At 36.6% G+C, this 18,195-nt stretch overlaps 1 protein-coding gene across 3 annotated transcripts in view; it reads left to right on the forward strand.

The window, feature by feature from the left end:
• Nucleotides 1–3,899: 3,899 nt before the first annotated feature.
• PHIP (pleckstrin homology domain interacting protein) overlaps nt 3,900–18,195 on the forward strand; it is a 127,585-nt gene continuing 113,289 nt past the window's right edge. For all 3 annotated transcript variants that reach the window (XM_059177235.1, XM_059177236.1, XM_059177237.1), the window contains exons 1-4: nt 3,900–4,201; nt 4,317–4,375; nt 4,516–4,545; nt 4,735–4,794. In XM_059177235.1, the coding sequence (XP_059033218.1) occupies nt 4,162–4,201; nt 4,317–4,375; nt 4,516–4,545; nt 4,735–4,794 (189 nt within the window). In that variant the 5' untranslated portion in view covers nt 3,900–4,161. The remainder of the gene's footprint in view (nt 4,202–4,316; nt 4,376–4,515; nt 4,546–4,734; nt 4,795–18,195) is intronic.

Below are 18,195 nucleotides of genomic sequence, written 5' to 3' on the forward strand. Positions count from 1 at the left end.
CTACTAGGATTATTTAATTTGGAGGAAAAAAAAGTTGAGTTGTAAGTTACTAATAACATTCAAATAAGTAAGAAATTATACAATTGTTGGTAACTAGCTAATCTTTGTTACAGATTAAAGGGAATTGTGCTCTAACGTAAGTAAAAAGGTTTTTCTGTGAGATTTAAGGGAGACAATACAAATTGTTAAATAACGGGTTGGTGTACTAAAGCTGGTTATCTTTATTCTTTCTGCAGCAGCCAAACAGTATATCTGCTTGCATGTTTCAGATTTGATATACATTTAAGCTTTGTGAAGGAAGAAGAATGTCTGTGTAGAGACAAAGTCAAATAGACATGGACAGAAACATACAATATTGGGGAACAAACCAGAAGGAAGAGTGGGGTGTGTTAAACAAGACTCTTGATAGTTGTATTTTGTTGTTAGGGCAGAGGAGTATTTTTTAAAAAGGTTTTTTTTTTTTTTTTAAGGACAGTGATTTCTAATTTTCCATTTCTACACTTTAGAGAATATAAAGTTTTGCTTTAAAAAATAAAAAAATATATCAAAATAAAAACAAGACAATTATAGTTTTAAAAGTTGTATTTGCAGAGGTTTTTTTTGTTTGTTTGTTTTTTTGTTTGTTTGTTTGTTTGTTTTTGGAGTTATATCTTATTTCATCATCCTGGTGGAGAGAAACCAGATTTCATAAATGTAGCTAGATCTTTTCATTTATAAATATTATTCCATGTTGTTTCAGGAAGGACTTAAATGGCAGTATTTGATTATTTCATTAGAATAATAGCTTATCAGGATCAAGACAAACTTTTTAAGTGTTAACCTTGTTTCATGTGATGCCAAGTGAAAAGAAGTAAATTTTACAGAAACTTTTACATTTCAAGAAAAGTCTGTAATTCTCCTAAGGAAACTATATTATATAAAAATATTTCTTGTTAGCTTTCAAACCTTCACTGGAAATCTTTTAAAATTGATTTTACTTTTGAAGACCATTAAAAAGTTAAAATAATCCAACAAAAAGGGGTGTACACGGAATCTGAGCTATGCTTATATGTGAAAGAGTTAATACTGAGAAAAGAGCTACAAGTGCCATGGCCTTGAGAACTAAAATATAGGCTTCAAGGTAAGATTTCCTTTTTATTCAATATGTCAGACTTTCTGCATACATATGCACAGCAAATGCCTTAATATAAACCTTAAAGTTAATTGATTATGCCAGAATCCAGAAATGTATTTCATGTTTAAAGAAATTAAAACATTATAAGGGAGTATTTTGTTACATTTGAAGGACTTAGAAAAATTCAATTTAACATCTATTGTTATAAAACAAATAGTTTATTTGGTTGAAGAGAAGTTTTAATTTTTAGTCAGTAATCTACATTTTCTTATGGCAGACTGATAGTAATAAATTAATGTAAAGGCAAGGTTATAACTCTCTTCAAATTAGGTCTTTGAAAAAGAAGAAACTCTAAACATTGTCAAAGCTTAGTCAAAATGACTAGAGCATTATATTAATTCAGAAAACTCAGAAGGGAATTTTTCCCTAATTTTTTAGCAGCTAAGTACTGGTAGCAACTTTGGAAAAGTTTTCGTGGCTTCTAAGTAAAAAGCATACATGAGATAATCATACTAGTTTTTCGTGTTTACATAACACTCACAAGACATATATGGAAAACTTTACCCAGAGTAATTTTATATTCCATATCATAATTTGGTTTATTTTCCTTTGCAAGGATAAAACATCTATTAGTAAGAATCGAACTAATACAAATATTTCAAAACCACGAGATTATAACTATAATTTTTAGTTTCTAAAATCTGTTTATATGAAGAACATCATGATAATGTAAAATATCGCAATTATTTAAAGACTATAAGACTTTTTTAAAAGTTAAATTAGAAAGTATCAGTTATAGAAATAAAGAGAATTGCAAAAAGGCATATTAAATGTCTGCCTTTCAAGTCTAACTATAGAAGCAAGCTACTTACCTATAATAGATAGAATGGAATTAATGTCTTCAAAAATGCAAATATTTTCAGTATTTGAAGGATAGCCATTTCAATAAATAACAGTACTCTGATAACCAGGCTGCAATAGGACAAGTCATGGTAACTTCTCTTTTTTTATTTGATTAAGATTGTTCTAAAAAGCAATTTTTACATCCTGTCATTCCAAAGAGATTTAGGCTTTTATCCCCCCCAGTCTTTTTTCTCTTTTTCCACACATGTAGGTTGATTTCTGGATATTTAGTATAGGGCATCACACGGATGCAGTCTTGCAGTGCAATCCAAGGCAGTTGCAGCAAGTATTTCTCACTAGTAATGTAAGGAGCTAGGAGGGAACAAGGCTTGAGGAAACAATCTAGAAAGCCAGAATCCAGCTTCTAGGTCCTTTACCCACAAATAACCTTTTTAGACCAGATACATAAAACGCAGTTTATTATCTGAAATTTTAAAGGAGAATCTTTTGTTAAATGTTAACAAAGAACGACTATCCTAATTCCTTTTAAACTGCAATCCTTTAAAAAAAATCAACTATCAGGTCTTTTTGAAAAGTGCTTAAATCATCTGGAGATAAATATCACTTGGCGTCCTTGTTTTCTAACAAATGGCTTTTTCCATTGTTTCCATTAATTTCACCCATATTCGTTTTTTAAAAAACAAGGCCCTTACCCTCATCAGCAAAACACAGATGTATGATTTAGCATATAAAACCGGTAATTACATACTAATTTACGAAAGATTAATTTTTTTCTCTTTTCGTCAGTTTTCAAGAAGTCTTCCCGTGATTAACTGTAAACAAGAATGGCTTACACCTCAAATTAGAAGCCATTAATTAGCATGACGAAGTCAACTGTAAGATACACAGATAATTTAAATTATTTAATCACTAATCACCTTGGCTAAACTGTAGTATACTCTTTCAGTATCCTTCGGTGGGTTATTGATCTGTCAGTAAATTACCTCCAGATCGGTTAGAGATAAATATTAGCGTTCTTTTCTTTCTCTCAGGCTTACATTATTCCTTCTTGTAAACACTTAAAAAAGCTTTAAGGTTCTTTAATCCCAAATCCCTAATTAGCCAACACTAGCCTTTTTGTAACCAGGAAAAAGACTATCTGAAGTACAGATCAGGAGTTCGCTTTGCCCGTACAACAATAAAGAAACATTTTTAAATGTAAAATGCTTAAGGCAATGGCAATAATAAAAGATATATGCAGAGGTGGCTCCAGCAAATAACGGGCTTGCAAACGCCAAGTGCTTAACAAAAAGAGCCGAACCTCTATTGCAATATACGGCACTCCAATAAATTACACAACACTTTGCATAGGCTGCAGAAATAACGCAGGACAAGACTTACACAGATGCCAATCCGCAGCATTTATACACATGCACATGGCAAGAGACAGAAACCAAACACTATCATTCAACTCGGGCCGGGTAGCGCGATCCCGAGTTTGCCCGGCGCGAGAGGGCTCTCTGCGTGTGTGTCTGTGTGCGCGCGTGAGAGTGAGACCCATCCTCGGGGCATTTCCCCTCTTTGGGCAGTTTTGCTTCATTTGTTTCCCATTTCTGCTACATAGAAACTAACTTCCATCTCAGCCCCAGCCAGCGCCGCTGAATAGAGCCTGTGCTGCGGCTTCGTGTGCGTCAGATCCCTCCGCGGAGCCATCCCCGGCCCCCTCCCTCCCGCGGTCGGCCTCCACAGAGAAAGCGCCTTTCAGCCAACCGGCGGCTCCGGCTCCGACATCTTCTCCGACTGGAAATAAATAAATAAATCGCACCTTTGGCCGTGGAGGAGGGGGCAGGGGTCTCGCCACACTGGGTGTGGGGGCCCTGGGGCGCGGGGTCGGAGGCACTCCTTTTTTGCGCCGGGGGGCGGGGGCGCGGGCCGAGGACAGGGCCAAGCCCGGGCCGCGAAGGCGGCGGACTCCTTTCTGCGGCGGAGGGATCCGCGGCGGAGGCGGCGGCGGCCGTAGCCGCTGCCTGAGAGTTGTTGTTTCCTCCTCCTCCTCCTCCGCCTCCGCCGCCGTTGCTTGAATGGTGGAGCCGAGGCTGGGCTCGTGAACACACAGTGACAGCTATAGGGCAGGCGGCGGCACCATCCCCGCTTCCCCTCGGCGGCGGGGTGTCCCGCCGACGGCCCTGAAGTGACCCATAAACATGTCTTGTGAGAGGAAAGGCCTCTCGGAGCTGCGATCGGGTAAGTCGGGGGGCTGCTGGGGCCGCTGGCACCGGGCGATTCCGCCCGCGGTCCCCCGCCCCCCGCCGCCCGGCCGCTAAGCCTGTGTGTCTCCCCGTCCCCCTCTCCCGCGCAGAGCTCTACTTCCTCATCGCCCGGTTCCTGGAAGATGGACCCTGTCAGCAGGCGGCTCAGGTACGGCGGCGCGCGGCGCGGGCCGAGCCGGCGCTCGCCGCTCGCGGGCGTGGGGGAGGGCGGCGGCGGCGGCGGCGGCGGCGGCGGCGGGGCTGCGGCCCGGGGCGCGGGGCTCAGCTCTCCCCGCTTTGTTGTTGCAGGTGCTGATCCGCGAGGTGGCCGAGAAGGAGGTAAGGGCGGCGGCGGCCCAGCGCGTCTCGCCGCCGCGCGGCCGTCCCTGGGCCACGCCGCCGCCACCGCCGCCGCTGGGGCGCGGGGCGCGGGGCTCGGGGTCCCCGCTGGGGCGCGGGGCGGGCGGGGGAGGGGAGCAGGCGGGCCGGGGCTGGGGGCCGGGCTCACGGGGCGTCCTTTCCCCGCAGCTGCTGCCCCGCCGCACCGACTGGACCGGGAAGGAGCATCCCAGGACCTACCAGAATCTGGTGAGACATTCACGTCGCGGAGCAAAGAAACTTTTCCCCGAGTCGAATAAAAATTGAATTTCCCGCAATTTTTTACAGAGACAAAAACTTGGCCCCAGAACGTGAAAGCTCCAAAGGCCACGGGGAGGGTTGGGAGGCCGGCGCGGGGGCTTCAGGGGGCAGTGGTCGGGGGGACCCGCACCCCGAGGCCGCAGGGGCTGCCGACAATTTATTTGTGATATTTTGTTAATGTGCTAGAAATAAAGATACGTCATGAGTGTTGTGCAGTGCAAGGCCGGAGGAGGAGGGGCCGGCGCGCGCGTCCGTGCGGGCGCGGGGGCGCGCGCGAGGCGGCGGCAGCGGGAGCGGCGCGAGGAAGGAGGGCGCGCTTGCTCGCTCGCCTGCTCGCTCTGCACGCGCGGTCGGCTCGGCTTTCTCCTGCCCCACACAATAGCTGGTGACTAACTGCTCCGAAGTGGCATTAGCATTTCACAAGCAGGCTATTCAGCCACTGCGGAACCGTAGCAAGGCGTTTTTTTTTTTTTTTTTGGTTTTTTTTTTCTCTTTCGATTCTTTTGCTTTTCTTAAATTTTGAGCTTTACAGTTTTTGTTTGAGGGGTTCAGCTGTATGATGGTAGTTGGCCAGAGGCTCATCTTGCTTTTACCAGAACACATTCGCAGAAGTGTAAAAGCCTGTAACACTCTAAAAGCCAGAAGTTTAACAGACTTTTTCTAATTTTGCTAATTCTCTTGTTATTATGCTGCTGCTTCAGTTAAAAACTGTTACTGGAGGCCACTGAAAAGTTTTGGTTTTTACCCTTTTATTTATTGTGGTGCGGAACCGGGCAAGTAAAAGTTTTTCAGTTTATATTGGAATATATTGTTTAATAGCTTGAAAAATACCTGATTCTTAATTTTGTGGGTTTTCAAAGTGAGTATGTGTAGTAATGTCTAAGAATTGTCTTCTGGAAGTGGACCTGTTAGTGGACTGGGAAAGTAACGTATTTGTATTCGGTACTTATATTTTCCATAATCTTGTCTCCCAGATTTATTTGGGTTGTATGAATATGTGTGTGTTGGGCAGTTAGAGCAGTGGCAAGGCCAGGGGACGGGGGAGGGGGGTAGGGGTGAGGGGTGGGGAGCGGGGAGCGCTTAATCTGTGCGGTGCAGCTGATTCGGAACTGATGTTTTGAGGTAGTTTTAACAAATAATTTTACTTCATGAAGGATTGTGAAACGATTGGGAAGTCCGGCTACTTGAGAATTGAATGTCGTCTGTGAGGTGAAGGCATGACATGATTTTGATGGCTTTTGTTCCGTTTGGATATAGAACCTCTAACTTTCGGTCTAAATCTTTTATGATTTAATGTGGGTTGTTAAGTGCTCACAGATGTTGATTGAAATAAGGGAACCAGGTTTAGGAAATCCAGTGGAAACTTAACGGCGTTTGTTTCCAACTTTGTTAGTTTTCAAGTAGTAATTAGCCTAGTTTCATTTACTTTGCTATAATGAATGGAGTTTGAAATAAACTCTTAAGATTAAGTACCTGCAATGTTTAGTTGGCGGGGGTAAATATTTGACAGAATCCTTAAGTGGATTCAGTGTCTTCCTTCTTACTTGAAAAAATGATAGAGATTATAACATTCCGTTTTTAAGAATTGGACAGATTTTATAAAACTTTTTTGCATTTCCTTTTACAAAACTCATCTTTGCATCTCATAAAAACCCACAAAACCCTGTCATTGAAGATTGCTATGTTTTCTTACCTTGGAAACTCTTAGTAATATATTTTTTAAATGAGCCACTAATGGTGTCTTGTCAAATTATGGGAATGTCTGATGTTTGTAGGACTATCATTTTGTTTTCTGTAGTAAAAACAGGGGTACCAGTGTTTATTTTTAATTTGGGGGGGTGGTTTCTCATCTCTCAGATAATAATAAAATTCATATTTCCTGTTTTTATCAGACTTAGGAAAATAAGTAGTGTCTTCATTAGTATTATGTTTTCAAAAGCCATCTATTTTGCATGGAAGTGGATTTTCTTGCTTGGAGCGTTTTCACCTTTTTACTGGAATAGTCATGTTGGCAATACTCCTTAGACAGTTAAGAATTCTCATTAAAGTTTAGAGTTCTCTAGTTCATTTTATCTTTTTATTCATTTAGCAAGTTAGTCAGCCTGTGTCTACTGGATACAAGACATATTTCAGAGTACTTTTATATCCACCAAACTATATATCTAGGTGTGTGGGTATTTGGCTTAAGTTTGACTTTTTGAGAATCAGCTCTAACACATTTTGGAACATTAGGTATCTGAGCACATTTTTGTTTAATAGTAGGATCATAAAATTTTATTTCTAGGTGAGCACATGCAAAATCTCTTGTATAGTGTTTTCTATTAATTAGTTCTTAAGACCTAAAAAAAACATTTAAGTTGCTTTCAGTTGAATATGAATTCACTTAATAATTGATTTTAAGTTTGTTTTGATGAGTTAAATAAAATAATAATCATTGTTTGTGGTTTCAGTAATGTCTACCTGTTCTCGGAAATTTCTGGCTACATTAACTGATAAATTGAATAATACTTTAAATGGAATAATTTATATGTCAGATTGACTTTTTAGGAAATCACAAATTATAGCTGTTTAGGATGGTGTATAATATTTGTACTTGGGAGGTTAAAAACAAGCATAGATCAGTATCTGGATTCAGCCTACAAATAAAATCACAGTGATTGAGTTTTGATCAAGAGGAATGTAGAGTCTTAAGAGTAGTTTTATTAAAGGTTTACAGATGAAAAGATGTGCTTCTTTCAAGTGTGATTGATAAGAATTATGATAAAACATGATTGTATTACCATCTAAAGATTTAAAACATTTTTAAACAGTGAATGGAATTTAATAGGAAGTTGAATTTTTTTGTCTCTTTTGGTGTATATTTAATTAGATTTTACATTTTTTTTTTAAAGATTTTATTTATTTATTTGACACAGAAAGAGAGAGATCACAAGTAGGCAGAGAGGCAGGCAGAGGGAGAAGGGGAAGCAGGCTCCCTGCTGAGCAGAGAGCCAGATGCGGGGCTCAATCCCAGGACCCTGAGATCATGACCTGAGCCGAAGGCAGAGGCTTAGCCCACTGAGCCACCCAGGTGCCCCAGATTTTACATTTTTAAATATAAGTTGATTTCAAAGCAAGAGGGCATATTATAAGCTTTCATCAGAATTGTAATTTTTTTAAATGGAGCCATGCATTGGTGGCTAACTTTTTGTAGAACAGGAAAACTCTACTAATTTTTGGACCAAAGAGAAAGTTTTGTTATTTATTTGTTTGAATAGTGAACTTAGTTGGTTTATTAAGTTTTGCTGTCTGGTTGTCACCTTAATTAGTGGTGGTTGCATTCTTATGAGGCAGAATTTTTAAGCATTTTTACTAAATTCAGAATTTTGATTACATTTCTTGCTTACAGGGCTTTTTTTTTTTTTTTTTTTTTTGAATTGGGTTCATGTTTTGCTAATCTGTTAAGATGATATAATTCTTATTTTAATTTTTGTAGTGGCATTTGCTTTTTGTAAAGTCATTCTACTTACTAAAAATCTATTCAAGTGAAAGGATGGGAATCAGGAGATAAGGATTGTGATTTTTAGCCCTGCCAAGAGTTAGCTTGTGGGTTACTTCAAGCAAGTCATGGGATTTCTCTGGGTCTCAGTTACCTCATTTGTAAAATAAGTGAATTGAAATTTTTCTAATCTGAAAATCTGATTTTGAACTAGAAATAGGGATAAATTGTCTCTAAAACTCAGGTCTTTCATTTTGTTTTTGATTATTCAAAACACAAAAAAGTAGATAGGGAGAAAACATGCAAATTAGAAAATTGTATGCTGTTCTTAGGTTGTAATATCATATCTTTTTAGAAGTAGATGCATGTTTTGGGGACACTGTAGACTACCTCTTTATTCTCTAATTAGTATGTTTCTCTCCATGGTGTAAGTCCAGTTTTCATAAATTATTGCTGGTCTTAAATTCAGAAAAAAAGAACATTGAATAGGATATACTTAAGTATATATCTTAAGTGTGCATGTATTGAGAGTATACTGATTAATGGAAAGTTAGGGAAAAAGTTTTAAGAGAAAAATAAGTTTTTGAATGAGGTGTTGCTGTCTTATATTAAAGATAGATCATATGGTGTTTTTAAAACCTAACCGAGAAAATTTTGAGACGGGGGGGGGGGTGTGTGTGTGACAAATAATGTGCGTAGAATTCATTTCCTTTTTTAATAGAATATCAGTAAAATGGTAAGCTTGGCTTGGTAGTCTCCAAGGTAGGGCTTTAATATCTCATAATCCTTACAATGAACAATACAAGAACAACATTATGTGTTAGGAAAATGGTACATGCTGAAGGGCTGAATTGGGCAAAGCATCTTTTCTTATCCATGCAGTTGTTCTACTGGTATGTGCCATTATTTTAAGAAGTTTGAAGCATTTACAAAGATTTTTAAATGAAATAAATACCTGTTAAATTCTTTGTACTACTCAGTAATTTTAAAGTTCTTGAACATAAGGGGGAGTTGGATTATCCCATCAATAACTACACAGTGGTATTTTACATGACTGTTATGAGGCAGTATAGTACTGCAGGAGTCTGTTATCCTAGTCTGTAAATTGGGCTAATGGCCCCTATTTTGTAGGATACTGTGAGTGATAACTGGCACAAATGAAGTACTATGTAAGGGTTTGTGTTTGCTATTATTAGAACTTTAGTCATGGTAGTAAAGTTTCCAGTTATAGCTTTATTAATGCCTGAAAGTTTAAGAAAAACAGTTTTATTTCAGAAACAAGTGTGCGTAATTTTCTGAACATAGCAGCTACAGCATAAAAAAGACTGCCTTAAGCCTTCAGAAGTTACTGATAGTATAATTGTGTTATATGTCCAAGGATGAAATAAGTAAGCCTAAGATACAAAGAAAAATATGTAATAAATACCAAAAATAAATAATTTTTAAAGCATTGTAGGTAGAATTCTAGAAAAAAATTGGTGGTCTATATAGTGGTTCTATGACTGTTTTGTGGACTAATTAACATTAAGAAATGTTTGGATGGTTGAAATATCCAAGATTAGAGAATACATAAAGCTTTTGTATCTTTTGGTAATCAGATGACATTTAGGAATATGTGAATGGAGCTTGGCTCTTGCTTCTGTCTCCTTCTGTTCAGAGATTTGTATAACTTTAAACTCCTCATGATAGTTTGTGTTTTTGAAATTGTCAGGAGATGTTTTGTCTTGTCAGTCTGGCTAAAAGATGTATGTTTTAAACAGCTTAATACAGACTTTTTGAATAATATTTAAATGAGCACTAGGTTAAATAAATCCTGTGAATACCATTTTTTTAATCCACTCAATTTCTTTGTCAGACTGTGAGTTTTAGGTTTTTTTAATCTAGAAACTTCTCTGGTCTTCTGGCGTCATTTTTCTTTTTCCCAAATTTTGTAGTTATCTATCATGTCACTACAGAATTGTAACAAGTAAAATTGTATCCTAGACAACTTGTTCTGGACAAGAAATACTGGTTCATATTGTATAAATTTCTGAATTGACAGAAAGGTATTTGTAATATTAAGCAAAATGGAAATTAAGAGAGTACTAAGTGTAATCATTTTAATGAACTTTAATTGAATTCAAGAAAGTCAGGCATTAAAATGAGAGTATTTTTCTTTTCTGGGTTTTTTTTTCATTTTGAGTATTTTTCTGTTAAGATATTTAAGTGGCTTTTGTAATTACATCTAAAAGTAAAAAGGGCTATAATATAATAGGAACCAAGTTTAACATTTTAGAGCTAAATTTAAAATGTGTAAAGGTGATCAATTTTTATTTTGTGAGAGGACATCTTAGAAGTACAATTAGGAGTAATTTGTGAAAATTAATAATTATGGAATGAATAAATATATGTTACCGAGTATATGGAATATAGAAAGTTGTTAAGTATTTTATAATAGATTGGAGAAAATGGTAATACCTCTTTTCCGTATGGAATTTGAGAATTCAGTGTGCTAAAAAATCAAAGTTATATTATAGAAGAGTGAAATATGTGAGAACCTTTGGTCACTATAGAAAAGGCAGTCATCATGCCTTACATACCCAGATGCAGCCTGTTTGAGCTCAGGGATTATAGATTAGGAAAAGGATGGTTGGAGAATTTTTTGATACTAAGAAAATGTAGTTAGCAACATAATCGAATGTACCTTCTTAAGTTAAAATTAAATTGTAAAAGGAATGAGATTTGTTGTGTAAAGCTTAGGTTATTTGTGGTAGCATGGATAATAGCAGCCTACTATCAAGAAAGCACATAAAGAAGCATGTATTTTAGACTCCAGATGGCCTGTGGTCATGGTGGCATGACCCATTTGGTCTCTATCAGGGACAGAGAAGAGGCACATAGTCTCTTGGGAGAGGTTATGATATAAATGTAAGAAATATTTAGCTTGTGCCATTTGATTGTGGTTTAGATTTTGGGTGAGGAAATAAATTGTAAGCAACTCAGAGAAATACACATTTTTAAAAAATTATTTTTTTTTTTTTTTTTTTTTTTTTTTTTTTAGATTTTTTTTTTTTTATTTATTTATTTGACATATAATGTACTGTTTGCTCCAGGGGTACAGGTCTGTGAATCATCAGGCTTATATACTTCACAGCACTCACCATGTCACATACGAAATACACATTTTTTAAAACAACTTCACTGCCATTGTATGTGTGGTATTAGATATTTTGAGTGTACTGTTTGAAACCGAAACATTACTAAAAATGAAACTGGTCATTATCTTAAGAGTATTTATATTGGCATTTTAAGAATAAACAGTTTAAGAATTTTCCATCTTGAAATCGATAGACAAATTTTACCAACAATCTATTTGGATTTTTTATTTTAGTAAATAATGTTTTGAAGAGGATTTCTTACTGCACAAATTTTGCTTAGAAAATATGATTTGGTTTAAAAACAAAACTTCAAAATTTGTTGTTTTAAAAAGTTAAATTTTGTTATTTTGTAGTGTTTTAAGTTAATTTTTATAGAGTATCTTTTGTGGTTTGTGAAAACCTGAATTCTGGATAGAGGTTTTTGTTTTTGTTCTTTAAGATTTTATTTATTTATTTGAGAGTGAGCGAGGAGAGAGCACGAGCATAGAGGGTGGAGGGGTAGAGGGAGAGGGTGAAGCAGGCCCTCTGCTGAGCGTGGGAACCTCACCCCTAGCTGAAGACAGACGTTTAACCCACTGAGCCACCCAGGTGCTGCTTTTTTTTTTTTTTTTTTTTTTTTTTTTTTTTGGTAGCAAAATATAGTCAGATTGTAATGAATAAAATCTGGAAGAGCACTGTGGATATTCTTTAAAAGACACATTTGTTTTGATAATTGATAATATTTGCCCATTTACTATCTAAATGAATTCTTAGGTGGTTGACTAAATTGTGAATAGATGACAGTCTTTCAAGCATGTTTGTTGAAAATTAAGAGTAAATAGACCACCAAGATTAATTTTGAAATTTAATAAGATTCTATATTAATTTTATTATTTTTCTAATTAAAGGGAAATCTTAGGCACATAAGAGCCCTTCTGAGAATAGTTAGAGGTTTTTTACTTGCGAAATGGTTATGTAGGTCCTGTTAAGTGTGTAATTATAAGACCTGTGTGATAGTGGGGTAGGGACTAAAGTTTTGAGAAGGAAATTATAATGTAATGAGAATAACAGTAACCTTGGAATCAGGACACCTGGGCTTGGAATATTAATTTCTCCTACTTTCTAAATGTATGACTTTGGAAAAACTATAACCTTTGGATTTCAGTTTTCTTTACCTATGAAATGGGGAAAACTCAAACTTACTTGCTTGTGAGGATACATTTTGAGACTGCTTAGCACAAAGTAAAGTATTCTGTAATTTTTCTATGTGGAAAACTATTAAAGTTTTTTAAAAATGCTCAGAAAATGTAAACTTCCTTTTAAAGATTGTAGATGTAATTTTAACATTTACTTTGTAACAATGATAAGAGACTTATAATTACAGGTTGAAGGTTTTGAGAATTTGAGATCTGGTTTTAAAAATAGGCTTAGAAATGACTAATAAAAAAGGTTTTTGAAATTTGTGGTTTTGTTTATTACATTAGGATAGTTGTAAAAATAATTGTATTCCAGGGTCACCTGGGTGGCTCACTGGGTTAAAGCCTCTGCCTTTGGCTCAGGTCATGATCCCAGGGTCCTGGGATCAAGCTCCGCATGGGGCCCTCTGCTCAGCAGGGGGAGCCTGCTTCCCTTCCTCTCTCTCTCTGCCAGCCTCTCTGCCTACTTGTGATCTCTGTCAAGTAAATAAATAAAATAATAATAATAATAATTGTATTCCATTTAGCTGACTTTTTAGAACTCAGAACTGTAGTGGAGCGAAGTAACTAGCCTTTCAGATCTGAACAAATTAGAGAAAACAGATATGAAAAACTGACATTTTTAGAACCAATCAGGTGTTCAGGACGTAGTAGTATCAGATATTTGGTGGATCTTATTTTCATAGGAACTTCTTAGTTATATGCTAAAAGGACTGGCATTTCTAGATCGCACAGGTAAATCAGCTGGGACGCCTGGGTGGCTTAGTGGGTTAAAGCCTCTGCCTTTGGCTCAGGTCATGATCCCTGGGTCTTGGGATGGAGCCCCACATCGGGCTCTCTGCTCCATTGGCAGCCTGCTTCCTCCTCTCTTTCTCTGCCTAGTTGTGATCTCTGTCTGTCAAATAAATAAATAAAATCCTTTAAAAAAAAAAGTGACAGCCAACTCCTATGTCACTTACTATGAGTACCTCCCAAGGTGGTGACTTCTTGGCAGTCTCAGTCTTGTAGAATAGGATATTGAGTAGTAGACTAAATGTTTTCCCCCGCATTCAGCAAGTTTAAACCTAGACTGTTTGACTTGAGAGCTCTCAAACTACTGACCTTTTCTTTAAAAATTGAGTAGGAGTTCTTAATGACAGGATGTCTGGTGGAATGCAGTGGCTTCCATATTTTTTATGTTTCCCCTCACTGATAAAATTTACCTTTTAACAGTAATTTACATTGACAATGGCAAATTTCTCTTGGACGGGAAGAACCACTGTTTATATGAAGTAGCGAAGCAAGCAGCAGCAGATTGTTTTAACTGAAGATGCAGGAAAGTAAACTACTCAAAGATCGCACTCAGTCTTTTCTTGTTCCTTTCTTGCTGTAATTCACATTTTCAGAAGAGGATCCTGTTGTTCAAATTGTAATTGATAATTCTAGAAATGTTTTTTATCAGCCTGAGAAAAGAGTGATATAGGTTTATGATTTGGACCAAGATGGAGAAGTCATGAACAGAGTTATGTCTTTCACAGAATTCTGTTACCCCTGCTACTGGAAATATTGATAGAGCCAATTGTTTAGATAGGAATGGTAAACTATGGTTGCTGCAGGTAATTTGTGTAGGAAACTTTTTTTAAGGCCCTGAAGCTAAAGTTACTACGTTTTTAAGGAGTTGGTAAAAGTATGTATGTACGACAGATAGTTGTCTCTAAGAGGCCTAAAATACTTACCATAGAAAATGTCTGCTGGGGGCGCCTGGGTGGCTCAGTGGATTAAGCCGCTGCCTTCGCCTCAGGTCATGATCTCAGGGTCCTGGGTCTCTGCTCAGCAGGGAGCCTGCTTCCTCCTCTCTCTTTCTCTGCCTACTTGTAATCTCTCTCTGTCAAATAAATAAATAAAATCTTTAAAAAAAAAAAGAAAAGAAAATGTCTGCTGACCTCTGCAATAGATATAACATATTTACAAAGAAATACCTATAATTCAGGTTTTAACTTTAACCATTAATTATGGACAGTTAACCCAAAGACTGTTGTTATGTTACCATATCAAATGATTCTTAAAAGGGATTGGAGGTGGGGGTGGGGTTATGAGAAATTTAGCAAAGCTCTGACTGACTAACCCCCTGGTGTAGGAGTGAATCTCCATGGGATCGCATCAGAATTTGCATCCATAAAACAGGCTCATGTATCTTGAATGGGAGAGAAGAGGAAATGTTTATGAAAATTTAAAAACTGGAGCACAACTGATAAATATACATTATTCTTATTTTTTAAGAATAATCAAATTTTGTGGTATTAATTCTTTGATTGTTTAATCTGTTTAAACCTTACTTCTAACTTTGAGTTTAAAATTTTAATCTTAGAAATACTGAGAAAGGTAGGGTTGATCATACTGATTTCCTTTAGCCATCGTGGGAGAGACTATTTAGGCTTGTCACACTATTACTGTAGTTTTATTTTCTATCCTTAGCTATTTTACCTATAGGTATCCTTTACCTGTAGGAATTTGTGCTTTCGTGCAGTTTGCTTAGTAGTGAAAATGAACTTTAGAATGTTCCTTTTTCTGTCTCAGTTTAATGTCTTTGTTGAAAACTGTTCAAAGTATTTTTTTAGCTTCAATATTGAAATATATATACATATAAATGTATATATTTAAGGCAATAGGTACTATGGCAGTGTGAATGAGGACTGGAGTTACATATACTGTCTTGGTTTGACTCCTACCTCCACCATCCACTAAATGTGTGTGATCTTAGGAACCTTGTTTTATTTTACTGCATGATAATTTATTAATGGAAATAATAGTATTAGTTCAGATCTCTTAGGATTGTTAAAATAATGAGCTGAACTTTTATATTATAACTTACAACACGACAGCATTTAGAGTGCAGTCAGTATATGTTAGCTATGATAGTGTTAAGATTTATCAGGGTTAACTTTATAATAATTTGGTCATACTTTTTATGTGTTGAATATCTTAAGAAATTTAAAGCACCACTGGTCATGGAAAGTAATCAGTATATTAGAATCGAGGATGTTGTTTTGTTTTTTCCAAGTAATAGTGTACAACAATTACCGAGAATCCAAATACAGATGTTTTGGATAAGGGGCTTTATTACAATATCACTTCTGACTTCCCTTGTAATTTTCATTTCCTTTTGTTATTTATTAGCATAAACAAATGAAAGTCCATTGAAACTAAAAATCTTAAGTGAATATTAAAGATATGGTATTCTTACTGCTTTGGAAGTTAAAGATTATACATGTAAAGCCATAAATGAACCATTTTAACCTTTTTTGAACCATTTCATTTTCTTAAAATTTTTGTTGCTACATTCTATTGACCATAGTGATGTGGATAATATTCATTAAGAATAGTTAAGATAATATAGATAGATATAGATGATATCTATCTGAATAGATAATATTCATTAAGAATAGTGTTTTAAAAGGTAGCAAAAGAAAGTCTTCATCAGTGTTTTTTGTTATTGTTGTTGTTGTTAAAGTGTGTATTGAATGGATGGGTGGGTAGGTGAGTGTGTATATATGAATGTGTGTATGTGATGCAGCTGGGACCAAAAGAACACCTGGTTCTTACTAGTTAATGGTGAAGTTAAGAAGAAAAGCATTAAATTTTAAAAAACGTCGTTCTTACTCTCTTCTAGTTAATGGTGAAGTTAAGAAGAAAAGCATCAAATCATTAAACTTTTAAATATATAATCATAAACTGGTACATGTTACGGAAAAGTCACCAAGAGGTAAAGTATAGGGAAAAGGTGGTTACACTGGAAGGAAGATCTGAAGCACAATAAAAGAGTTGTTTGGGCAAGGAGATGTGGAGAAAGGTAGAGAGTGTACCGCATGGGAAAAGCCTGACAGAGAGTGTAGGTAAAGAACCTGAAGGCAGGCCAGGATGTCTAAATATGAAAAGTAGGGGCTAGAGCATGTAGGGTTGGGAATGTGCCATATGGAGCAAAGTACAAGTGGACCATACATGCCTTTCAGGATTTGTAGACCATGTTAAGGAATTGGATGGCCAAAGAGCAAGGAAAGTCTCTGAAGTGTTTTACGTAGGGATGACTTCACCGGATAAAGGTTTTAGAAAGGGCATTATGATTGCAATATAGAGAACAGATTGGAATAGAAGAGATTATATATATATATATATATATATATATATATATATATAGAATGAGGTGTAGGAGGTATGAGTGGATGTGGAAAAAATGGGAGTTTATTGCAAAGATGATTTGGAATTGGATCATTATTATAGAGGTAAAAGAGTTTAAGTATTGGAAGGGAATATCAGTTGAACTTGGTGACTACTCGGATGTTAAGAATGATGTGGAAGGGAATAATAGGCAATGTAAAAAAATGTGACTTCTTGGTTTGAGGCTGGATGGATGGTGGTGTCGTTTGTCAAGGTAGGGTATATTTTGGGAGTGGGGGATGTTGACAAGATTATGAGTTCATTTTTGCATATATTGAGTTCAGGAGGTTTTGGGACTCCAAAAAGAGTTGCTTAAAGAAGTTTGATATGCAAGTATAGATTATAGATGCAAATTTGGGAATCATTGGTATAATAACTGTTCAAGGAAAACGTATTGAGTGAGAGGAAATAGAGTGTGGAACTGGGCTCTGGGATCCTGGACCTTAAGAACTTCACAGTTTAATGGCTAGATAGAATAGGAAAAGTCAGTAGTTACTGCATATTGTCATGTGTTCACTTACCTAACAAATATTTAACTACAAGTACTACATTAGGTGCTGGGTAGACAGGTAAATAAGATCTAATCCCATGTCTTCTAATATAGGTCATGGACAAGTAAATTGGCAATCTTAGGATACTGCAGGGGTCTCAGGAACCTCCAAAATGACAAGACAGAGTTAGGGCCTGTATCTGTGTTTTTTAGGCAGAGGATTGTAACTATCATTAGATTCCCAGTGAGTCTTAGATGTAAAAATATATTAAAAACAATTAATATGATAAAAGTATCACAGAGCCCTGATGAGTGGGGGTAAAAGAACGTTTTGGGAAGGAGTATAATGTGCCATGGAAACAAAAAGATAGGGTGTCCAAAAAGGGACAGAGGTCTTATTATAGGTCATGGAGGACAGTGAGGTATAGACTGAGACATGAAGGAGAATAAAGTGGGGAGGTGGACAGGTAAGAAAAGGTTTCCAGCAGAGGGATCAGGTTATAGAAAGTCTCAAAAGCCAGAAAGCCTGAGGATTTTAAGAACTGAAAGTATTTCTTCTAACTTTAAAGTAAAAGTCGATTTTGAAAAATATACTAAATCACCAACGAAAGACTTAAGTCTGAAAAAGTAGATTCGTAATATTTTATGAATTCTTCAATAAGGATTCCCCAATAAGGATTTTCAGGTTCGCTAGCTGAAATGTATTTTACAAAAAGACCCTGTTTTACAAAAAAACAGGATAATCACAAAACTAAAGTTAATAAATAATGAACCTTATGGTGAAAGTAAAATTTTTGAAAGGAACTTAGATCAATGTAAAGAAATCACATTAGAATAATAACATACAAGAACTAGAAGGGACCCTATAAATATTGT

Source organism: Mustela lutreola, chromosome 6 (assembly GCF_030435805.1).
Source record: "Mustela lutreola isolate mMusLut2 chromosome 6, mMusLut2.pri, whole genome shotgun sequence".
In the NCBI taxonomy this organism is placed as follows: Eukaryota; Metazoa; Chordata; class Mammalia; order Carnivora; family Mustelidae; genus Mustela; species Mustela lutreola.